Here is a 22492-nt window from a genome sequence, read left to right as displayed (position 1 = left end):
ACAATAATAACAGAATATAAGGACATTAAAATATACAAAGTGAACAATGTATGCTTTCTCACCACTCAATGTCCCAATGACCGATACAGCCTTTCCCGAGCAGCAATCACAGAAATAAAACTGAGCGGCAAGCAAAAGAGCAAAAGTGAGCCAGCCAGAGGGAACTATGCCAGCAAATGAGGGAGAAAGATGGATGCCAGGAAGGCAGATACCTGCCTTGGCCAGTCCCCACTTATATACTGAGCATGACGTTGATGGCATGGCATACTCTCTTTGGCCAGTTTGGATCAATTATTCTGTCTGTCTTTCTCCCAGCTTCCTGCATCTGCAAATTAGCGAGACTTGGAAAGCAGGACAGTGTCCTTGGTCTCATTCACAACAACTCATATCATCAGGGTGTTTTGTCTACATTCTTCACATCTGAAATCCAAAACACACTGGCTACTGAGAGGAAAATTAACTCTATCCCTGCCAAAACCAGGACACCGACATACCTGTAGAAGCTTTTCTTGTTGCCATTGACGTCCCTGGCCAGATTTAATTGTCAGGGCTTTAGCCTGCCTCACCTGATCCCTGGCCACTCACACAGCCTCTTTGTAGTCCTCCCAGGCTACCTGTCTCCGCTTCCACCCTCTATAGGCTTCCTTCTTCACTTTCAGTTGGTCCAGGAGCTCCTTGCTCATCCACATGGGCCTCCTGGCCTTTTTGCCCAACTTGCTCTTCATCAGGATGCACCTCTGCTGAGCTTGGAGGAGGTGCTCCTTGAATATAGACCAACTTTCCTGGGCCCCTTTTCCCTCCAGGGCCGCCTCCCATGGCACTTGGCCCATCAGATCCCTGAAGAGGCCAAAGTCTGCCCTCCTCAAGTCCAGGGCAGAGAGCTTGCTGCACAGCTTCCTTGCTGCCCTAAGGATCTTGAACTCCACCATCTCATAGTCACTGCAGCCAAGGCTGCCCTTGAGCTCCACATCCCCCACCAGCCCCTCCCTGTTGGTGACAACAAGGTCCAGCATGGCACCTCTCCTTGTCGGCTCCTCTATCACTTGCGGGAGGAAGTTGTCATCCACACATTCCAGGAACCTCCTGGATTGCTTGTGCCCTGCTGTGTTGTCTCCAACAGATGTCAGGGTGGTTCAAGTCCCCCATGAGGACCAGGGCTTGTGACCATAAGGCTGCTCCTATCTGCCTGTAGAGGGCCTCATCCGCTTGGTCCTCCTGGCCAGGTGGCCTGTAACACACCCCCACTGCCATGTTCCCTGTCCCTGCCCTTCCTCTAATCTTGATCCATAAGCTCTCTGTCAGCTCCTCCTCCATCCCCAGGCAGAGCTCCTTGCACTCCAGCTGGTCAGTGACATAGAGGGCAACACCCCCTCCTCTTCTCCCCTGCCTGTCCTTCCTAAAGAGCCTGTATCCCTCCATCCCAACGCTCCAGTCATAGGAGTCATCCCACCACATCTCTGTGATGCCAACAAGACTGCAGCCCTGCATGTGTGCACACATCTCTAGCTCTTCCTGTTTGTTCCCCATGCTGCATGTGTTAGCATAGAGGCAGTTAAGCTGGGCCTCCGATGAAGCTGACTTGCTGGCTGGAGCAATAGGAATGCCTTTGGGCTGCATTTTAGGTGCTCTTGTGCTTACCTAGGATCCTTCCCCGGCTTCTGGGCACTTGTTGCTGGCACTGGCCCCATACTGACAGCGGTGGGCTGGATTGTGGCTATATTTATATACAAGTTAAACACATATCAGTTTAACAGCCAAATATTAAATAAGGACTAATGTCATGTTAAGGGATCACATTGCCTTTTTGGAAGATGGGTATATTGTTTGCAAGCATTTGTCACTTTAAATTTAAAGATCAAATGTCCAAAATCCAGTGTTCTGCACCTATTCATATTCTTTTTGCCAAGGGATATGTACTACACTGTTTGCACCAAAATTTAAATATCCATTCATACACTTTGTCAGTACCCACTTACAGCCTTCCCCCTCTCTGAATGTTTAATGAGCCTCAACAGAATTAGTGCTCCTGAATGATTATAGATTCTATATGAATTATAAACAGAATAAAGCTTAGTTTTTAATATAGGCTCATATCCCACCTGTGGACAATTTACATGATACAGTTCATGTTTTATAGAACAATGAGGGATTTCTCATTCCATACTTTCCTCCTCAGATCTACTGAAATAAATTATTTAAACAAGCCTTTATCCAGATTAAAAAAGCAAATGAATGAGAGAAAGGCCATCAGAATCACTAAGTACTAGTATCAGCATGGTTATCCTTCCTAAAATACTCTTGCCCTGACAGTATCACAAATCTGGACACATTCTCCTCAAACATCCAGTTCCAAGGTGCATTTACAAAACAAAAAAATCCAAGTCTAATAAGCTTTTTATGATGCAGCTGAGTTGATTTTACTTTAACACAAAAACGTGGAAAAAAGATAATTCTGATGCTTTAAAAAGTTCCACAATTAAAAAAATAAAATTCATCCTGGCACATGAAGGCCCAGAACATGCCCTTGTTCCCTTATCAAAAGTATATGTAGTGACAGCAGTAATAACGTCTCTTGAGTGTTAGCACTAGCTTAATGATGAGATTTACATTATACATAACTGATATAAACAGTTTTTATGTATTATTCAGCAGTGAAGATAGCTTCTTCCAAGTCAACATGTGCTATGTGCTCTGTACTTTTGTTTCTCCTTGAGAAGGGTAAGTCTGGCATATGTGACATCCATATTTGGATACAGACCCTGACAACTCTGCCCAGGCCTGCTGGCAAAAATTTGAACAAAACAATGTAGTCAGTATACTGTCTGATATTAAACCAGATCCACCGGAAATAACTTTTATAGTCAAAAGGAAAAAAAAAGCCACAACAAGTCACAAACATTTAAAGTTCACTGCTAATATTTCCTTCATTCCCTTTAAATACGTTGTTATTTGTTGACATCTTTGTCTGGTCATCAAGTAGTTACCTGTATTCCAGCTGTTCATGCTTCTCTGACCTAAGCTATCTTAAACAAGCTGGTATATCAAAATAAGAAATAAGGGAGTTTAGACAGACAGGTTTAAACAAAGACATTTATACAAACCTAGTACTAGCTTTGTACTCCAACCTCCACAGGGCCATTTTCAAGTTAGAGCAGTAACTAAAAGCAATGAACTACCACAAGTAGTATTTCCTTCTGTACATTATTTTTATTATTTACATAATACAACAGAGCATAGATGCTGGATAGTGTGATTATGTGCAATACCTAAGTATAAACTGTCTGTACATGTTTGCATATCTGATAACTAAGTTGAAAGAACAAAGTTAAAGCAAAAGCCTGATGCTTTTAATAATGAACTAAAAAACTAAGATTGAACACTGCAATAAGAGTCAGAAGTAGCATCTTGTGTACATACACAACTATTTACAGATGAGAAGAGGAATTACTACAACACTAGTCTGCACTATACTTGATTATATGAAAACCCCACAAATTTCATACACCACAAAAAAGCCTTCCATTATAACACAGAAGTGATATTGCCAGACAAGCATCAGTGAGCTATACTGCCCTTTCTAGTTATTATACAAAGCTGTAGATAAGGGAGCCCATGCAATACATCCAAGAACACTACAGTCCTACACCCAAGTACAATTAAAAATGATATAGTAGCCCTCCAAGAGTGGTTCCAGCTCCCACTTAAGTCTACAGCAGTCATGTTGGGTATGGTTTTCCATATCCAACAATTGTTGCATTTAAAACTTTTTTTTTTTAATTTTTAAAAAAGCTCCTAATACTCTTTTGAACCCAGAACACACTGAATTTAAGAAGTACATGAACAACAAACCGCTCAAATACTTCTGCAACTTACACAGATGCATATGTCACTTGATAGAGATGCTGTGGTATGTCTAAGAAAATCCACATATATGTAGCTTTTGTTTTGTAAGTCAATCTTAGTACAATATTGTGCTAGACAACATTTTTTGCTATGCAAGGAAAAGCAGACAACTGTTGCAGGTCAGTACTTAAGTTTCCAATAGGACATTTCCTTTGGGAAACTATTTTTATGATTCTAAAGTTAACGTAATCTGTTCCAAAATAGTTTTCTTCTCATACATATCTGATTTTTTTCCATTTTTCCCCTTGCAATTGTTAAATGACTTATTAAATATGGCACCAACACTCATCTTGCTGGAAAGTAGAACCCTCTACATGGCTTACATTCTGCTGGAAAACAATGAAGTATGGAAACTAAAAGTAGAACAAGATTTTAAATGATCGAAGTAGACCGCTGACCTTTCTGATATATCCTTCTCCCAAACAGGCACATAGTCTTTGGCTAGTGTTATACACCTTGAACATCTCAAAAGGCAGATCTACTGCAAATGTGCAGATAGTATACATCTGTTTGGCACATGTGAACTAGAGCCTGTCCTCTGTGCATGTGTATTCCCGTGCATGTTCTGATCATCTAATCATATTCTGAGGAGAGTGTATACATTTTCAAGGGCTGTATCTATCCAATTCTGCATGTAACAAACACCCAAACATTCTGAAATATCAGCAAGACAGACAAGGCTAAAACTAAAACTTTGGAGAAAGACAGGAAAATGGCCATGCATCTGCTCTTTAAAGCTTTCCTAGGGTATATTAAAATAAAACAAATAAAATTCAGTCTTTTTACAAGTAGGTTAGCTTATATTCTCTGGATTTTTTCAGCCACCACAACTGGATTCTCTTTCCTGATTTTTGCTGCAGCTTCTGCTTTGTAATCATATGGGCAGTTATGCTTGTCAGAATAACGGTGAAGTCCACAAAATAAGTTTCCACATCGGCAATCAAATCCTGTACAAAGAAAAGGTAAAGCAACATCACTAGGAAGCCTCAGATTTAAGCAAGCTATAAATTAAGGGCTTAGTCAGTACAAAGGGAGTATGTGCATCTATTTGAACAACCAGAATAAGTGAAATGAATATTTCCAAATATCAACTCTATTAAGAGATCTAACATTATAGATTTTGAAACAGCAAGTTTAATGGCTACAGATATTTCAACAAATTTTATCTAGTAAGAGGCAACCAATCATATAGATCTGTTCAATATTGACAAAGTGCTCTCATACCCGTAAGGCCAACCTTCTTTCTGCACATGAAACATCTGTTGTTCTTTGGTTTGGGCAGTTCAGAAGCTTTCTCTTCACTCTGTGAAGTACTAGGTTGAGAAACTGATGGGCTTGGTTGAGTAACAACTGTTAAACCAAGCAAAAGAAATAAAGGTTAATATTTTCCTTTTTTTGACTTCAGTAGCTACTCAGTAGCATGCTTGTGTTTATTAACAGTTATTTCCCCTCTACTAAGACTCTGAAGTTTATTGTCTGAAATACTAGGTAGAATTCTACTAATTTCCCTTTTATCTCTACAAAAAACAATCAAGTTTTCTCCACTGCTCCATCACCTAGAAAAAACAGGATACCTAGTGTTACCATCTGTATACACCCATATAGGTGTAAAGGCTTGGAAAGCACTCCAGAAATTCCATGTACACATGACATTAAAAGTTATGTGATCTAGTTTAAATTGATCCAAAACAACAATATTGTCAATTAAAGTTGTTGAAAAGAGGGGATACTTGTGGAAAATAGCCAATAGGAACATATTTTAGAAACAAATTACATTTACAGTAATGCTTTTTTGTCATAGTACCAAGTTACTCTGCCACTATACTTGCCAAGCCAGACGATCTAAAAATCTCAGTCAACTAGAGCAACAGGTAACATTCTTGAGCTTCAAACCACCGATTCTGTGATACATCAAACATACTACTACAAAACACACAGCTCAAAAGACTCCTTGTTTCAGACACTTTTTTTTTTCAGTAATTTAAAGGAAAAGAAGTACATATTTACATTGGATAACTGTATCCTTCAACCTTAATGATCAAGTAGGTAGAGTCAAAATGACTTATTTTTCAATTGCCTTTGTCGCAAACACTTTTGGTCAAATTTTAGTCACATTTTACTCAAGTTCTCTGCAGGATAAAAATGTGTCCTTCTGTGAACTTCTGTGGATCTGTCAGCTTTCTTTGAAAAAATAATTTTTCATCAGTTGTTTTTAAAATCCTTTTTATACTCAAATAGGTGCAGAGAAAAGTCAAGGGAGGTGTGTTTATATGCAAACTTTAATGCATACATAGAATCATAGAATCATAGAATAGTTAGAGTTGGAAGGGACCTTCAACGGTCATCTAGTCCAACCCCCCTGCAAGAAGCAGGGACATCCCCAACTAGATCAGGTTGCTCAGAGCCTCAGCCAGCCTGGCCTTGAACGATTCCAGGGATGGGGCATCCACCACCTCTCTGGGCAACCTGTTCCAGTGCTCTACAACTCTCATTGTAAAAAAATTTTTCCTCATATCTAATCTAAACCTACCTCCTTCTAATTTAAACCCATTACCCCTTGTTCTATCACAACAGGCCCTACTGAACAGCTTCTCCCCATCTTTCCTGTAGGCCCCCTTGAGGTATTGGAAGACTGCTATCAGGTCTCCCCGGAGCCTCCTCTTCTCCAGGCTGAACAGCCCCAACTCTCTCAGCCTGGCCTCATAGGAGAGGTGCTCCAGCCCTCCGATCATCTTTGTGGCCCTCCTCTGGACCTTCTCCAACTGGTCCATGTCTTTCTTGTGTTGGGGACTCCAGAACTGGACGCAGTACTCCAGGTGGGGTCTCACCAGGGCAGAGTAGAGGGGCAGAATCACCTCCCTCAACCTGCTGGCCATGCTCCTCTTGATGCAGCCCAGGATGCGGTTGGCCTTCTGGGCCGCAAGGGCGCATTGCCCACTCATGTTGAACCTCTCGTCTACCAACACTCCCAGGTCTTTCTCTTCAGGGCTGCTCTCAATCCAATCCCCGCCCAGCCTGTATTTGTGCTTGGGATTGCCACGACCCAGATGCAGGACCTTGCACTTGGCCTGGTTGAACTTCGTGAGGTTGGCACGGGCCCACCTCTCCAGCCTGTCCAGGTCCCTCTGGATGGCATCCCTCCCTTCCAGCGAGTTGACGGCACCACACAGCTTGGTGTCATCGGCAAACTTGCTGAGGGTGCACTCTATCCCACTCTCCATGTCGCCGACAATTCAAGAAGTCTGTTCCTGTTCAGTTTTCCTGAACACTCAATGGTATGATTACATCTATTGTTTTAAAAGATAAGGAGTAAACTATAAAATGCACTCTAGAATTAATGATTGAGAATATAGGCTTAAAGGACTCATTTGTAACCAACTTTATGTACACAAATAGGATTTCTCAGTTGAGATCCTTTTTGGATCAGTAAGCATTGCATTCTGTATAAAGTGGATTTTTCATCATGAACCCCTTACAGTTAACTTTTTATTTTCTTTACTATTAATATCTGCTCTTTAAAATTTGTATTAGTATTATGTTCATATGCCTATTACTAATAACACAAAGCCTCACAGATCCAAGCCCCGTTTCACAATTCACTGTATAAGTTAACAAAGAGTCTCCAGTCAGTAGTTCATATTCCAGACTGTAAACAAAATTCAGAAGTGACAAACTTTCAGAGGTAAAAGGAACTTTCAGCGGCTCGTACTCAAAGTTTTATACAGAAAACCAGTACTTTCTTATACAATATTATAACTATAACAGTCCTAAGTAACAACTCAAACTCTTTACTGACTTTTTTTTTTTATTTTTTACATATTCTACAGATTTTTCTAGAAAGTGTGAAGAGTTCAGTGTCAATGCTATTTTGTCACGTCTGAGGATAACAATACCATCCAGTCTTGGATATATAATATTTTTTCCATATTTAAGCATGCTATTGGTAAAAAGCAAAGGTACAGCACTGCAATCATTACTGCTATTACAACTTTTAAGAATAGATTCCATGGAGGTTTGGGGTTTTTTTTTTTGGTTTTGTTTGTTTGTTTGGTTGGTTGGTTGGTTTTTTGTTGTTGGTGGTTTCTTGTGTGGTTTTTTTGTTTTTTTTTCCGAATTAAATAAAACAATCCTTTGTCTTGATGTTGTGGTTTAACACCAATTAGCAATTGAACACCACACAGTTGCTCACTCACTCTCTCCCTCCCCAGAAGGATGGGGGAGAGAATCAGGAAGAAAGGAAAACTTGTGGGTTAAAATGAAGACACAGTTTACTAGGATAGCAAAGGAAAAATGACAATAACAGCAAAGTATAGGAATACTAAAATATACAAAATGAACTATGCACATTCTTTTACCACCCGACAACCGATACAGCCCATCCTGAGCAGCAATCACAGAAACGAAACTGAGCAGCAAGCAAAGGAGCAAAAAAGAAAGCTGCCCCCCAGCCAATCCCCCACTTATATACTGAGCATGTCATCTATAGTATGGACAGTTTGGGTCAACTGTACTGGCTATATCCCTCCCAGGTTCCTGCACCTGCACATTAGCAAAACCTGGGAAGCTGAGAAAAGTCCTTGTCTCTTTAGCAACTATATCTCTGAAGGGATTGTGGCCCAAGGATAAGTCCATGCTGGAGAAGGCATACCTCAAAGCATCTGTGGCTGTGGACAAGCTCATGCTGCAGCAGGTACACCTTGAAGCATCAGTGGCTGTGTATGAGGTTGTGCTGGAGCACCTCAAAGTGTGTGGCCATGGATAAGCCCACAACAGAGCAGGTACATCCCTGGAGGGACTGCAGCCATGGGTAAGGCCATGTTGGAGCAGGTTGCAGGTTTACCTCTGAAGGGACTGTGGCTGTGGGTAAGACCACACTGGAGCAGGTATAGCTCTGAAGACATTGTGGCCCATGGATTAGGCCACACTGGAACAGGTGCACCTCAAAGTGACTGTGGCTGTGGATAAGTCTATGCAGGTATACCCTGAAGAGACTGTGGCTCATAGATAAGGCTCCACTTGGAGCAGGTACACCCCTAAGGGACTGCGGTCCATGGATAAATCCAAGTCAGAGCAGCAGCAAGGGGAGGAATTCATTACAACGTTAAACCCTATGGTCTAGTTCAAAGGGACCAGAGGTGGAGACTGTAATGGATATACCTTTAAATTGTTGTAATCTGGGATTTGAGTTGCACGTTATAGGAATTACTATAGCAGGAACCACCTGAACCAATGGAGGACAAGCCTTACAAGAAGTAGTGCAAGTGCAACAGTGACCCAATCTGAGCTCACTGAACCATCAAGGCAAAGAGATAGTCTAGTAGATCATTCTGTGTCACAAAACAAAGATATTAAAAAAGAAATCCATCTGAGGGAAAATGTTACCAACTACTACAAATATACTTCCTCCTCCATATAAATAAACTGACTAGTGGGAACATGACAACATGGGAACTAGAAAGCAATGATAATAATCCTAAGTTTAAAGGTTCATTTCCCAAAAGAGCTGCCAAACAGGATCCTTCCCCCACAACTAAAATACATTCCAAAAAGGAAAAGTAGATAACGTGCAGAAATGGTCAACTAAAAGGTCCCAAGACAAGGAGACAGGGCAGAGCCCCCTAAATCAGAATAAAAGTGTTCAATTTATTACTCTACACAGATAACATCTCCCACTTTTATGCCACAGTTCAATCTATGATGGGTTTTAATAATGAAGTCCTGTTACGGCCCAGAGCTGTAGCAGATTTGTGATTCCCTCAGACCGACACCAAACGACCGATTTCGGATTTTATTTAACATTTGAAGGAACGACTTAACTTTGGAAACTTGGAAAGCATAAAGGGGGTTGGTAGCTGAGGCTCTTGTCGGAATATTTCTAAGAAGGAAAAGGAAAACAGAAAAGAGACAGAGGAAAAGAGGGAAAGAGATATCACCACCCTTGGATCCAGCGATGACGATGACAGGTGGGCGCGCGGATCCTCCGGTGGGGTAGCGGGCACGTGGCTTCTGGTGGAGGGGCTGCGGTGGCAGGCGGCCGTGATGGTCATCTGGTGGGGGGCTCGCCATGCGGCTCCCTCAGGCAGTGTCTTTTATAGTCTAATCCCCACCTCCAGTATCTGACCCTTGAAGGAACTGGTTCCAGAAAGTTCTGAGTCCTCTGCACAGGTGCGAAGCGGGCACTAAATGTGAGGAGTGGTCGGAAGCCCCCTCCTCAGATGACCGCTGTGTGACCCCTGGCCATATTTGGCAAGTCGTTAACAGCGGCCTGCGGAGCTGCACATCCCCCATGCAGCCTCCACCTCCCCTATGCAGACTGCACCCGGTGCCACAGCCACAACAATGTTTGAGACATTAACTCTTTCAGTCCCTGGCAAGTCCTCAAAATAGCTTCTAATTAACAGCTAGAACAGGGACAAGGACCTTTAGTTAAAGTTCACACATCAGAACAAAAACCCCTTATTCATCAAACTGTGGCTCAAATGAAATATTATAATTTTTAGGTGTTCTTGCATGACATTAGGACCCAAATTAATCAGATACTATCCTGACAATTACTTGTCACAAAAAGTACCTTCTAGCATACAAGTCAAATCTAACTGGGCAACTACAATGCCATTCCTCAATATACCGAATTCATTTTATTCCAGAAATCATAATCTGCTAATCATCATGGCAAAATATTCTAAGCGATTGTCATGGAATAAATCACTAGACAATAGCTGAAACAATGGTAGGAAAATGGTTGTTACTGTTACCTGAAGATCTGTTTCCTCAGTACCAATAACCCTATTTAGCAGTGTCTTTTACCACCAGAACATGTTTTATAGCCTTGACAGAGTTCCTGTTGGCACGTAGCCCTCTCCACCACGGTTATTTCTCTTGCCAACCATTAGCTCAGGTTACCAGATGAGGTTTGTTTCACTTAAATTTTACAAGATCAGATCTCCTGCTACAAGGCTGAAGAACTCAGGAGCAAAAAAAAGTTTTCAAAACTGGGCATAACTTTTAAATTTACTAATAAAGTATGACAACAATAAGTTAATGACAGGCGTAAAATGCAGTACCATCAGGAACAACAAAACAGGCACAGGGGATGCTGTTCAGAGGGACCTGGACAAGCTCGAGAAGTAAGCCCATGAGAACCTCATGAGGTTCAACAAGGCCAAGTGCAAGGTCCTGAACATGGGTCAGGGCAACCTCCAGTATCAATACAGGCTAGGGAGTGAAGTGATTGAGAGCAGTCCTAGCAGAGAAGGATTTGAGGGAACATGAGCCGGCAACGTGCGCTTGCAGCCCAGAAGGCCAACCACATCCTAGGCTGCAGCAAAAGAAGCGCGGCCAGCAGGTTGAGGGAGGTGATTCTCCCCCTCTACTCTACCCTGGTGAGACCCCACCTGGAGTACTGTGTCCAGTTCTGGAGCCCCCAACACAAGAAGGACATGGACCAGTTGGAGAGGGTCCAGAGGAGGGCCACGAAGATGATAAGAGGGCTGGAGCACCTCTCCTATGAGGCCAGGCTGAGAGAGTTGGGGCTGTTCAGCCTGGAGAAAAGAAGGCTCCAGGGAGACCTTATAGCAGTCTTCCAGTACCTCAAGGAAGCTAATAAGAAAGATGAGGAGAAACTCTTTAGCAGGGCCTGTTGTGATAGGAGAAGGGGCAATAGTTTTAAAATAGAAGGAGGTAGATTCAAGATTAGATATTGGGGGAAAAAAAAATTTCCAATGAGGGTGGTGGAACACTGGCACAGGTTGCCCAGAGAGGTGGTGGAAGCCCCATCCCTGGAAACGCTCAAGGCCAGGCTGGATGAGGCTCTGAGTAACCTGATCTAGTCGGGCATGTCCCTGCTCTTTGCAGGGGGGTTGGACTAGATGACCTTTGAAGGTCCCTTCCAACCCTAACCATTCTATGATTCTAAGTTATCCAAAATTGGAGCCTAGCACTGACTTCCACAGTACTAGGAAGCAGTAAACATGCAAGTGAAGACAAATTCTTGAACGCACACACACAAAAAAAGTTTTTAAGCATTCTAACTACTACATGAAGGTAACCCCCAATTCCTATCATTGAAGAACTGGGAAAATTAAAACAGAAGGAGGAATAAAGGTAACAGACAAAGAGTACCCAAAAGTCAACAGAAAGAAATGCCGTACTTCTGCTGTACTAGAACTGAAAACTATACTACAGATTACATAATTCTCATGCTGCACATTAACACAACTGACTTTTTATAAAGTTTGAGTCACTGAAAATAAGATGGACAGTATTTATTGTTTATTCTCAACTTTGATAAAGTATATTTTATTCTTCATAAACTGCAATTACTATGCTGATCTAGGTGCCCACAATAAAAGTCTAAAGAATAAATTGCATTTTTAGTTTGATGCCAAAGAACCGAGATACAACTATTCTGCAGCATGTAACTAATCTCCCACATGTCCAACTCTAACAGGCACACTGAATATTTTTACTTACATCAATGTAACAGATACCTCTGTTTAAGTATCACACTGAAATATGGTTTAATTTGGTTACCATCAAGAGTTAATGTCTGTTACACATCTTAAGATACAACAGCATCCTATTAGCAACAAGCACAGGAGCAACAGTTGGGTCCTCAGTCTTATTTTTCAAGGTAGACAGCTTCAAGGCTTAGAAGAGATTATTAGTTCGATTTCAGAACTGTTTCAATCGGGGACATCTACTCAAGCTACAGCAGACATGGGAAGATAATTTTGAACACAAAAGTTAATATATCTGATGATTTTATCGACAGCCACAAAGGAACTGTCTACAGACAGCACCCACAGTTGAAATACTATAGCCATATCTTAAAACAAATCAGAATCAGTTATTAAAACAAGAACCAAGCACTATAATCTATTTATTATCTTGAACCTTCAATATCTGATAAAATAGCTATCTATTCAGCATCTTACTCAGAATATTAACTGCAAAACATACTGCTACTATCACTACTATAACATAAATGAGGGCAACCCATAAAAGGGTCTCAACCTGCATGTAGGACAGCTGTGGTGTTTAACATTAAAATAACTCATCATATTCCCCTGGTACAGAACCAAAAGACAAGTGAGCTAACCATCATCTCACGAATTCCATTAAATGTCAGCTTCCAGGAATGGAAAGGGTGACGTACAACATAGATTGAATAAAATTAAGTTAACAATATTTGGGGAAGATTTTTAAAACACTTATTTTAAACAAGACCATACATATTTCAAGTTCCAGTTCACTTTTTTTTACAGGCAACACTATTCCACAGTTTGTGGCTTCCGAGTAATAACTCACCGCACTACTCCCTAAAATAAAGCTATTACTGGGTTAAGAAAAATAGAGTTTTTGAAATGCATGCTGATACTAATTAAGTCTGAAAACTGTTGTGGTTTAGCCCTCGTCACCACACAGTTTCTCACTCACCCTCCCCCTAGCCAGCAGGATGGGGGAGAGAATTGGGAAGAAAGGAAAACTCAAGGGTTGAAACGAAGAGTTTACTAGAATAGCAAACGAAAACCACAATAACAACAGAATATAAGGATACTAAACTATACATCTTTTCCTGTGCAGACTGGCCCAAGAGCTACTGCATAAACAATTTCCTGTTTAACTTGTTCAAAGACTTGTCGTTGCTCAGGGCCCCATTTAAAATCATTCCTCTTTCAGATCACTTCATAGAGAGGGCTTACAACCATACTGTAATTTGGAATATGCATTCTCCAGAAACCCACAATGCCCAAGGAGGCTTGTATTTCCTTTTTGTTCGTTGGTGGAGACATAGCTGTTATTTTGTTGACCACATCCATCAGAATGTGACGATGTACATCTTGCCATTTTACTCCTAAAAATTAGATCTCTTGTGCAGGCCCCTTGACCTTGCTTTGTTTTATGACAAAGCCAGCTTTCAGAAGGAGTTGGATTATTTTTTCCCCTTTCTCAAAAACTTCTGCTGCTGTGCTGCCCCATTGCAGATGTTCTAGAGCTTCACCCTTTTCCAGTGCAGGCTGGATCAGCCCATGGCAAATGGTGTGGCTGTGTTTCCACCCCTGGGGCAGCCGATTCCAGGTGTACTGGACACCCCTCCAAGTCAAAGCAAAGCCTTTGACTCCAATTCATAGGGAAGTTCTAGCATGTTCAGCACAGTACCGCTCAGTGGTGGCATAACCTCATTAAGAGCAAGATAGTTCACTGTTAACCTCCACTCTCCACTGGATTTTCACACTGGCCTTATGGGACTGTTAAAAGGTGAGCGGGACTTGCTGATCACTCCTTGGTTTTCCAATTGACAAATCAGCTTAGGAATGGGAATCAGGGAGTCTTAGTTGGTGCGATATTGCCACCGGTGCACTGTGTGGTAGTAGCAATTAGTACTTGTTTTTCAAGCTCCAGCAACCCCACAGCAGAAGGGTCCTGTGAGATGTATACAGCTGTTTATTTTCCTCCATCTCCACAGTGGCTATACCAAAAGCCCACCAGGACCCTTTTAGGTCTTTGAAATATCCCCTTCTGAGGTAATCTATGCCAAGAATGCATGGAGCATCTGGGCCAGTCACTATGGGGTGCTTTTGCCACTCATTCCCAGTCAAACTCACTTCAGCCTCCAATACAGTCAGCTGTTGGGATCCTCCTGTCACTCCAGAAATACAAATGGGTTCTGCCCCTTTATAGCTTGATGGCATTAGGGTACGCTGTGCACCAGTGTCCACTAGAGCCTTATACTTTTGTGGGTCTGAATGTGCCAGGCCATTTAATCCATACAGTACAATAAACTCGGTTGTCCCTCTCCTCCACCTGGCTGGAGGCAGGGCCCCTTTAGTCCTGTTTATAATATTTTCCAGTAACTTTCTATAAATATGAATCAGAAGTCCGTTCCATAGGATCAGAGGTGAGATCAGCCCTTCTATTCTGTCTGGGGTCTGGAACAACATATTTTCCTGGAAGAACCTCCCTTTGCGATCGTTTTTTCCTCGCAACTCACATACCCGTGCCTCTAGGGCTGAGGTAGGTTTTCCATCTGTGATGGTTTAAGCCCGAATCACCACACAGTTTCTCGCTCACTCTCCCCCTCCCCAGGGGGATGGGGGAGAGAATTGGGAAGGAAGGAGAACTCGTGGGTTGAGATGAAGACAATTTACTAAAATAAAAAGGGAAAACTACAATAATAACAGAATATAAGGATATTAAAAATATGCAAAGTGAACAATATGTGTTTTCTCACCACCCGATGTCCCAATGACCGATACAGCCCGTCCCGAGCAGCGATCACGGAAAACAAAACCAAGCAGCGATCACGGAAAACAAAACCGAGCAGCAAGCAAAGGAGCAAAAGGGAGCCAGCAAGGTAGGGGGAACAATGCCAGCAAAAACAAGCAGGAAGGATGGATGCCAGGAAGGCAGATACCCACCCTCGCCTGCCCCCACTTATATACTTAGCATGACATTTATGGCATGGAATACTCTCTTTGGCCAGTTTGGATCAATTATGCTGTCTGTCTTTCTCCCAGCTTCCTGCATCTGCAAATTAGCGAGACCTGGAAAGCAGGACAGTGTCCTTGGTCTCATTCACAACTGGTATCATCAGGGTGTTTATGAACATTCTTCACACACAAAATCCAAAACATACCAGCTACTGAGAGGAAAAATTAACTCCATCCCTGCCAAAACCAGGACACCATCCCACTTCCTCATGTCCTCTCCTTGGTCATGCAAGGTAAACCATAGGTCAACCTTGTCACATGTACCTTCTCCCTTGAGCAGGAGGAGGAAGTAGTCGTCTTCTAATAGCTGAGATAGTGGTCCGTGCAGGTGGGGAGTAAGACCTATCCTCTTCGAGTTTCTGAAACCCCTCGAATATTTTTTCAAACACACTTTCAGATGTTTCAGTCTTTCCACAGTCAAGACACAGGCACATATCAAGGAAGAGATATTGTCTTTATATTGTTGGAGTTGGTTAGCCATATCACATACTGGTGTTTCTTCATCGTCTTTCCAACTCATTGCTGCCAATGAGTTGGCATACGAGGATGGTGCACTCTGTACAAACTACCGCCACATGGGTCTGGAACATTCAATTTCATCTGGATCCAGATGTCTGCGGGTCATCCAGGTTATGATAAATCAGCTCCTGAACAGCTAATTCCCTCAGAAACTGGATACCTCTCTCCATGATGGTCCACTTGCTTGAGTGGCATACGGTGTCTTCCTTGAAAAAATACCTGTCCCTCATGCCTGACAGGAGTCGCCTCCAGAGGCTGCGAGGTTCTGTCTCTCTTTTAACATCAATGGACGCTTCCCTAGACAGAGATCCCAGATGCCTGGCTTTCCTACCCTCTAATTCCAGGCTACTGGCACCCCTGTCCCAGCATTGGAGCAACCAGGTGACAAGGTGCTCGCCTTGATTATGGCTGAAATCCTTTTGCATATCTTGTGGCTCACTCAGGGATAGGGACCAGGTGACTACCTCTCCTTCTGCCTCTCCCTGTTCTTGAGATGTCCCTGGTTCATCATTGTCTTTCACTGTGCGAACTGATTTTTTTGTGTATTTCTTATGTACAGGGGCAACTGATACTGGCACAGGTTGGTTTTTGGTTTATCTGTGGTAGTACTGCTTGCTGAGGTTTGAGTAGCCACAGTGCCTGGCGTAGGGGGATGTAGCAATTGCAGTGCCTGTAGCAGGGATGGGGGTAGCTACAGCATCTGCTGTAGGGGCTGAAGTAACCGCAGTGACCGGCGTAGCTGCAGTGCCTGTCATCGAGGTTACAGTGTCTACAGCATCTGTGCCAGGAGTTGGAGCAGCCACAGTGTCTGTAGTGGGGTTTGGAGTAGCTGCAGTGCCTGCTGTCGGGATTATGGCAGCCACAGTATTCTTAAATAGTTGCTTAAACTTAATCAATACTGAGATCAAGATTTGAGATAGCTGCAAGAGACCTGCCAACGTGAACACGGTGGTAGGGGTATCCCAAGGGTATTTGAAATTCTGAAAAGCTGTTTACAGCTTCCTCCACTTCACCAAGCTGTCCCCCTCCCGGCCTGGCTTCCCAGATCAAACCAAGTGGTCTAATTCCAAACAACACCCACAAGATGGCTCCCAAAATACCCGGGTGGAGCTGCCACTGCCTCCTCGCTCTGCACGCTACCCACTGCCATTGAATACAAATACGAAGTCGGACCTGTTACCACTGATCTCACCAAGCAAATCAATGCCACATAGCACAGCAGAGCAATACCTTTAATCTCAGAATTGATAAGCCGTGCATAAACACTGACAAACAGCATATACAACACGTAGGATGCTGCCCAATACATCTCTAAAAACAACTCAGAGAGCAAAAAAACCCAATGTTGTGACCAGCGATGACCAAACTAGCATAATGAATGCTTGTAACAAATCTGTTTTCAATACTCTGTGTTCAAACCTGTCCTTATCTCAACCCTTCAGGACTGACCGGGGGCTCGAACCTTGAATCCTCAGATTAAAGTCTGACGATCTCCCGAATGATCTAGTGAGGTCCCTTCGTGCCCCACATTGGGTGCTAAAAAGACTTTATGGCATGGAATGGATGTTAATTTTCCTCTCAGTAGCCAGTGTGTTTTTGATTTCAGATGTGAAGAATGTTAATAAACACTCTGATGATATGAATTGTTGCTAATGAGACTAAGGATACTGTCCAGCTTTCCAAGTCTCATTAACATGCAGATGGAGGAAGCTGGGAGAAAGACAGACAGAATAAGTGACCCAAACTGGTCAAAAAGTATTCCATGCCATAAACGTCATGCTCAACATATAAGTGGGGGTTGCCAACGGGGGGAGTATCCATGCATCCATTTCGTCTTCTTCCAACTCTCACTGGGATTGCTCCCTCTACGATGCTGGCCCCCTTTTGATCTCCTTTGCTTGCTACTTAGTTTCATTTCCATGATCGCTGCTCGGGACAGGTTGTATCGGTCATTGGGACATCGGGTGGTGAGAAATCGTGCATTGTTCATTTTGTATATGTTAGTATCCTTATACTCTGTTATTATTGCAGTTTTCCTCTATTATTCTAGTAAACTGTCTTCATCTCAATCATCTCAACTCACACATTTTCCTTTCTTCCAAATTTATCTCCCCCATCCCAGTGGGGAGGGTGAGCAAGAAACTGTGTGGTGACTCAGGCTAAACCACAACAGAACATTTAATCAGATTAGCAACTGGACTGAACACATGCCACAATTCAACTACAGAACTACAACAAGCAAGAAAGCTGAACTAAGAAATTACAAGTTAAAAAATATAGCATGTTAGCTAAATTACAACCAAATAGGCCAGTTACATATCATGCCTTTCTTCCTTCAAATGCTAAGATATGATTAATTGCCTTCAGACTTGATTTGTTCTGAATGAGAATCCAGGTTACAATCTCAACCTGGGAAAAACAAAATAATTAACAAGCCTGTTAAGCTTAATTTCTGTCAACTTCAGAACCTTCTAGAATCAGATGCTTAAATCCCAAAGTATACTTTTAGTCCACAGACTTAAAAGCAATTGTCCAGACCTAACTATTTAGAACTTTCTGGCTTGCAGAAGAGAATGAGTCCTCATAGTGCTGAAGACATTAAAAAAAAAAAAATCTACTTTGCTTGAAGGTGAAAACAAACAAAAAAGCAAACAAACAAAAAAGCAAACAAACAAAAAAAGCAAACAAACAAAAAAAGCAAACAAACAAAAAAGCAAACAAACAAAAAAGCAAACAAACAAAAAAGCAAACAAACAAAAAAGCAAACAAACAAAAAAGCAAACAAACAAAAAAGCAAACAAACAAAAAAGCAAACAAACAAAAAAGCAAACAAACAAAAAAGCAACTAGCCCAAACACAATAAGTATTGGTAAGAAGTTGAGGTCAGCTTTTCTTGACTGCAAGACAGGATCAATGTACTAGTGAATACAGCAAACACTTGGTACGTCTTAAGTGTCCAATAAACCCTTTGTAATCTAATAATATTATATAAGGACACTATTCTGTGCTAAAATGTTCCCCAACTTGATGAACTTCTACTTTTAGAGTAGCTGAAGATTGTTTAAAAAAAAAAAAAAAAGTATGGATATGTACTGAGGAAGAAAATTTTGTTATAGAAGTTTTTTTTTTTAAAAAAAAAAGTTCTATGGTAGTTTTACCAATGATCTCTACACAAGCTTTAACGGAACTTTGACTGTTTCAACCTGCAAGATTATTATCTTGAGTTGCTCTTAGGGGTCCCCCCCCATTCTAACCAAGAGTGCTGTGTGACACTACTATTTAGTTGCCTTCTAATGAGAAAAGAGATATTGAGTCAACAGAAACAAAAGATTGCCCTTTACAGTTGGCAAAATGATAAATGCCTATTGGTAGTTTTAGTAAGACAAAATTCAGCTATTACTTGACCACTGCGACCATTTTATGTATTTATTTCCTATCTGTCACTTTCTCAGGTAGCAATTCATAACAAGACAATATTGGTTTATAAATATAGTAACAAAGTATAAATTTCTAAGTTACATACAAAAAGCCTCTTCAGATAGCATTAAGTTACAAGAAGCTGAAGCATGTAAAAAAATCTCCTCAGTCTGTACATAATAAAAAAAAAATTAGTAAAAGCAATTGTAATTTAGTTCATGCACAATTTTAACTTAACATGACTTAGTTAATTGCTCAGTGTTTGTACATTGATTTTTACTATTTTAATTATCAGCTGTAATGGCAGTCTTATTGACAAAAATGCATCTATATAGTGCTGAATGGTACCTTCTGGAATTTTCAACTCAGTTTTTCAAAACAAAGTAAACCATCACATTTTATCTTCAGTTGTAGTGAACAGATTTTCCTATTAAACATCAGCTTTTAATGTTTTAAGACTGTTTCAGAACAGTTAAAATGAACAAGTGTCAATACCTACAGATATCAAACAAGTACATTAGGATACCCACTTGAATAAACTGCTATATATTAAGACATTAATTCACTCACTAGTAGGTAGGGAAGTAGTTCCTCCCCACCTCCCACCAAGAAATATCTTACACTTCAGAGTTTAAATACTATACTATAGCTACAATCTTCCTGAACGAAACTTTTGAAAGTTTTGAATTGAACTCTCACTAAGCAATTAATGCTTTAAGTGTTCTATATCCACAGAAAAATGTTTTGGTTATATCTACTGATTACTCCATTAGTCCAAGAACCTTTAGCAGTCTTTGTTAGTATTTTAAATCAAGTATTCCCTTCTCCCCAACTCTCATCCTTCTGCAGAATGGAATTTATTAAAAACTCTGTTCTTCAAATGCAACAAACAATTTTGATTATCATTAGTCAGTAGCAACTGTACTACTAGATTTTATACAGAAATCAACATTGACTTCAAAATTTAACATCTTGCGCTCAGATACAATTTAAGTGTCTTACTTTTAAAAGTGAAGGTTTGATAGCTAAAATGCTCCTCAAGTGTCAAATTATCTAATAAAACTAAACGTGTCTGAAAATTACATTCTGGCACTAGTAATTTTTCTTGATTCTGAAGGTATTAATACTCAAGAAGCATCCATAATTAAATGTTGATCAAGATCATCACCACAAAAGGATATGCCTATTTAAGAAAAAGTAAATACATTGTCAGCTTCCGTTAAGTCAATTGTACCCAGTGTTACTCTGCAAACATACCTGGCTCAGTCTCTGTTTTCAGTGATACTTTTTCATCTCTCGAAATGCTCATTTCTGTCATTTGCTGCATTACAGGCAAAGCGGCAACAGGCGCATTTCTGTTTACATACAGTGAAATGGGTAATTACATTAGTTTTGAGTTCATAATAAGAGCTTAAACTGTCAAATCCATCAATAGACTACCTGATCAGTTGTTATTTATACATGTTCATGATCTGCACTTCTACTACCTCTGTTCCCTAGAAGAAACTAGGCAATTTATAGCAAATATTTCCCCAGATAAAACAGAAATGTCCTTGTAAGTGCAGTCGTCCAACACCAAACACTAATTAGTTCTCATTTATAAAGATTCATAAAGCACTGTCAGGTGCACAGTCTCTTTTTCCTCTGCAGAAACTCACTGTAATAGGGCAAGGTTACTGCAGTGTTACTTTAACTTGCTATACACTCACAGTTCACTCAAACCTCAAAAGAATACCTTAATCTGGTGAAGGGTCTAGAGAACAAGTCTTATGAGGAGTAGCTGAGGGAACTGGAGTTGTTTAGTCTGGAGAAGAGGAGGCTGAGGAGAGACCTTATCACTCTCTAGAACTACCTGAGAGGAGGTTGTAGGGATGTGGGTGTTGGTCTCTTCTCCCAAGTACCAAGTGACAGGATGAGAGGAAATGGCCTCAAGTTGTGCCAGGGGAGGTTTAGATTGGATACTAGAAAAAGTTTCCTCACCAAAAGGTTTGTCAAGCATTGGAACAGGCTGCCCAGGGAAGCGGTTGAGTCACCATCCCTGGAGGTATTTAAAATACATGTAGATGTGGTGCTTAGGGACACGGTTTAGTGGTAGACTTGGCAGTGTTAGGTTTACAGTTGAACTCGATCTTAAAGGTCTTTTCCAACCTAAACGATTCTATGATCTTACCTTGATTTTTCAGATGTGCTACTAGCAGTACCTTCACAGTTGTTTAAGCTAGTGTCTGCTCTCTGTACAGATGCAGAGTCTGAGGTAGGACTGTTTGAACCACTAGTTGTCCCTATATAATAGAAATTTGAGAAGTTACTTATAAGCAAAGTATAGAATACAAGTTAGTCAAGTAGTTTTGCATACAGTTATGTACTGTTTCCAATCATTCCTCATTCTACTGCATCTTCTCAATTAAAGACAGACTATGTTATTAATAACCAAAATACAGGGATTGTATAAGAACACACAGCAGAGGATAAGTAGAAATGCAAATTAAAGCTCAACAACAAGTGGGCCAGAATTCATTAAAAAAAAAAAAAAGCACATTTTTGTAACTGTGATTTAAAGTATCATTCCCTTTGATATTCATAGTTTTAGTATGCATATATTGAAAGATCTCCCGAAATAAATTTTGCGATTCCTCTCATCACCTATACATTATATTTTCAAGACACACACACACAAAACAAACAAACAAACAAAAACAAACAAACAAAAAAAACACACGACGACTCAAACCTTTACCCATTGGGCTGATTCTACCACTATTCTGCTGTCGCTGAAGATGCTCTTTGTAGCAAACAGAGCACATCCCATTTGTCCTAGGATTTCCATAAAATCCACATCCTGTACTACACAGCATGGGCCCTGGGGTCTGGTTTGTCTCCTGAGCCATTTCAATGCTGTAAATAAAACCAAGAACCGCATTAGAAACTGACATTTCACCAAAATTGACTACAGGGTTATAGAATTAAAGTAGGTCTGCTTACCTCACCCACAAAAAGCAATATCAGCATTTTTCAAGATAGTTATATGGATGTTAATATATAATTCAATACTTCAATTGTATTGATAAGCAACATCGTTATGAACCTCTAAGAGAGGTAAAAAGCATTATCATAGTGTAGTGGGTTGACCTTGGTTGGACACCAGGTGCCCACCAAGCCAC

The 22492-nt window shown here is 41.1% G+C and overlaps 1 protein-coding gene across 2 annotated transcripts; it reads right to left on the bottom strand.

Annotated features, from left to right (window-relative positions):
- Window positions 1-3209: 3209 nt before the first annotated feature.
- On the bottom strand, window positions 3210-22264 carry LOC147596801 (AN1-type zinc finger protein 5-like). 2 transcript variants are annotated; one of them, XM_086769654.1, is made up of 5 exons: window positions 22069-22264; window positions 21502-21613; window positions 20589-20686; window positions 5128-5253; window positions 3210-4850 (listed from the first exon to the last, which is right to left on the bottom strand). In XM_086769654.1, the coding sequence occupies exons 1-5, from the start codon at window positions 22262-22264 to the stop codon at window positions 4702-4704; spliced, it is 681 nt and encodes a 226-aa protein (XP_086625780.1). In that variant the 3' UTR covers window positions 3210-4701. The 2 variants fall into 2 exon arrangements, with proteins under 2 accessions (XP_086625780.1, XP_086625781.1); XM_086769655.1 differs by having other exon boundaries at window positions 22063-22219.
- Between the last annotated feature and the right edge of the window lie 228 nt (window positions 22265-22492).

This window comes from Chlamydotis macqueenii, chromosome W (genome assembly GCF_036417535.1).
Source record: "Chlamydotis macqueenii isolate bChlMac1 chromosome W, bChlMac1.mat, whole genome shotgun sequence".
NCBI lineage: Eukaryota > Metazoa > Chordata > Aves > Otidiformes > Otididae > Chlamydotis > Chlamydotis macqueenii.
The sequence above is the reverse complement of the archived record's forward strand: the minus strand, read 5'-3'. Positions and strand labels throughout refer to the sequence as shown.

Bases quoted from the DNA above. Each gene is read 5' to 3' on its own strand.
- LOC147596801 (XM_086769654.1), bottom strand. From the start codon at position 22,264: ATGTCAGTTTCTAATGCGGTTCTTGGTTTTATTTACAGCATTGAAATG. The intron at 21,614-22,068 runs GTAAAGGTTTGA...TCTATTATATAG, and splicing joins TGGTAGAATCAGCCCAATGG to GGACAACTAGTGGTTCAAAC. The intron at 5,254-20,588 runs GTATGTTTGCAG...TTGGTTTAACAG, and splicing joins GAAAACAGAGACTGAGCCAG to TTGTTACTCAACCAAGCCCA.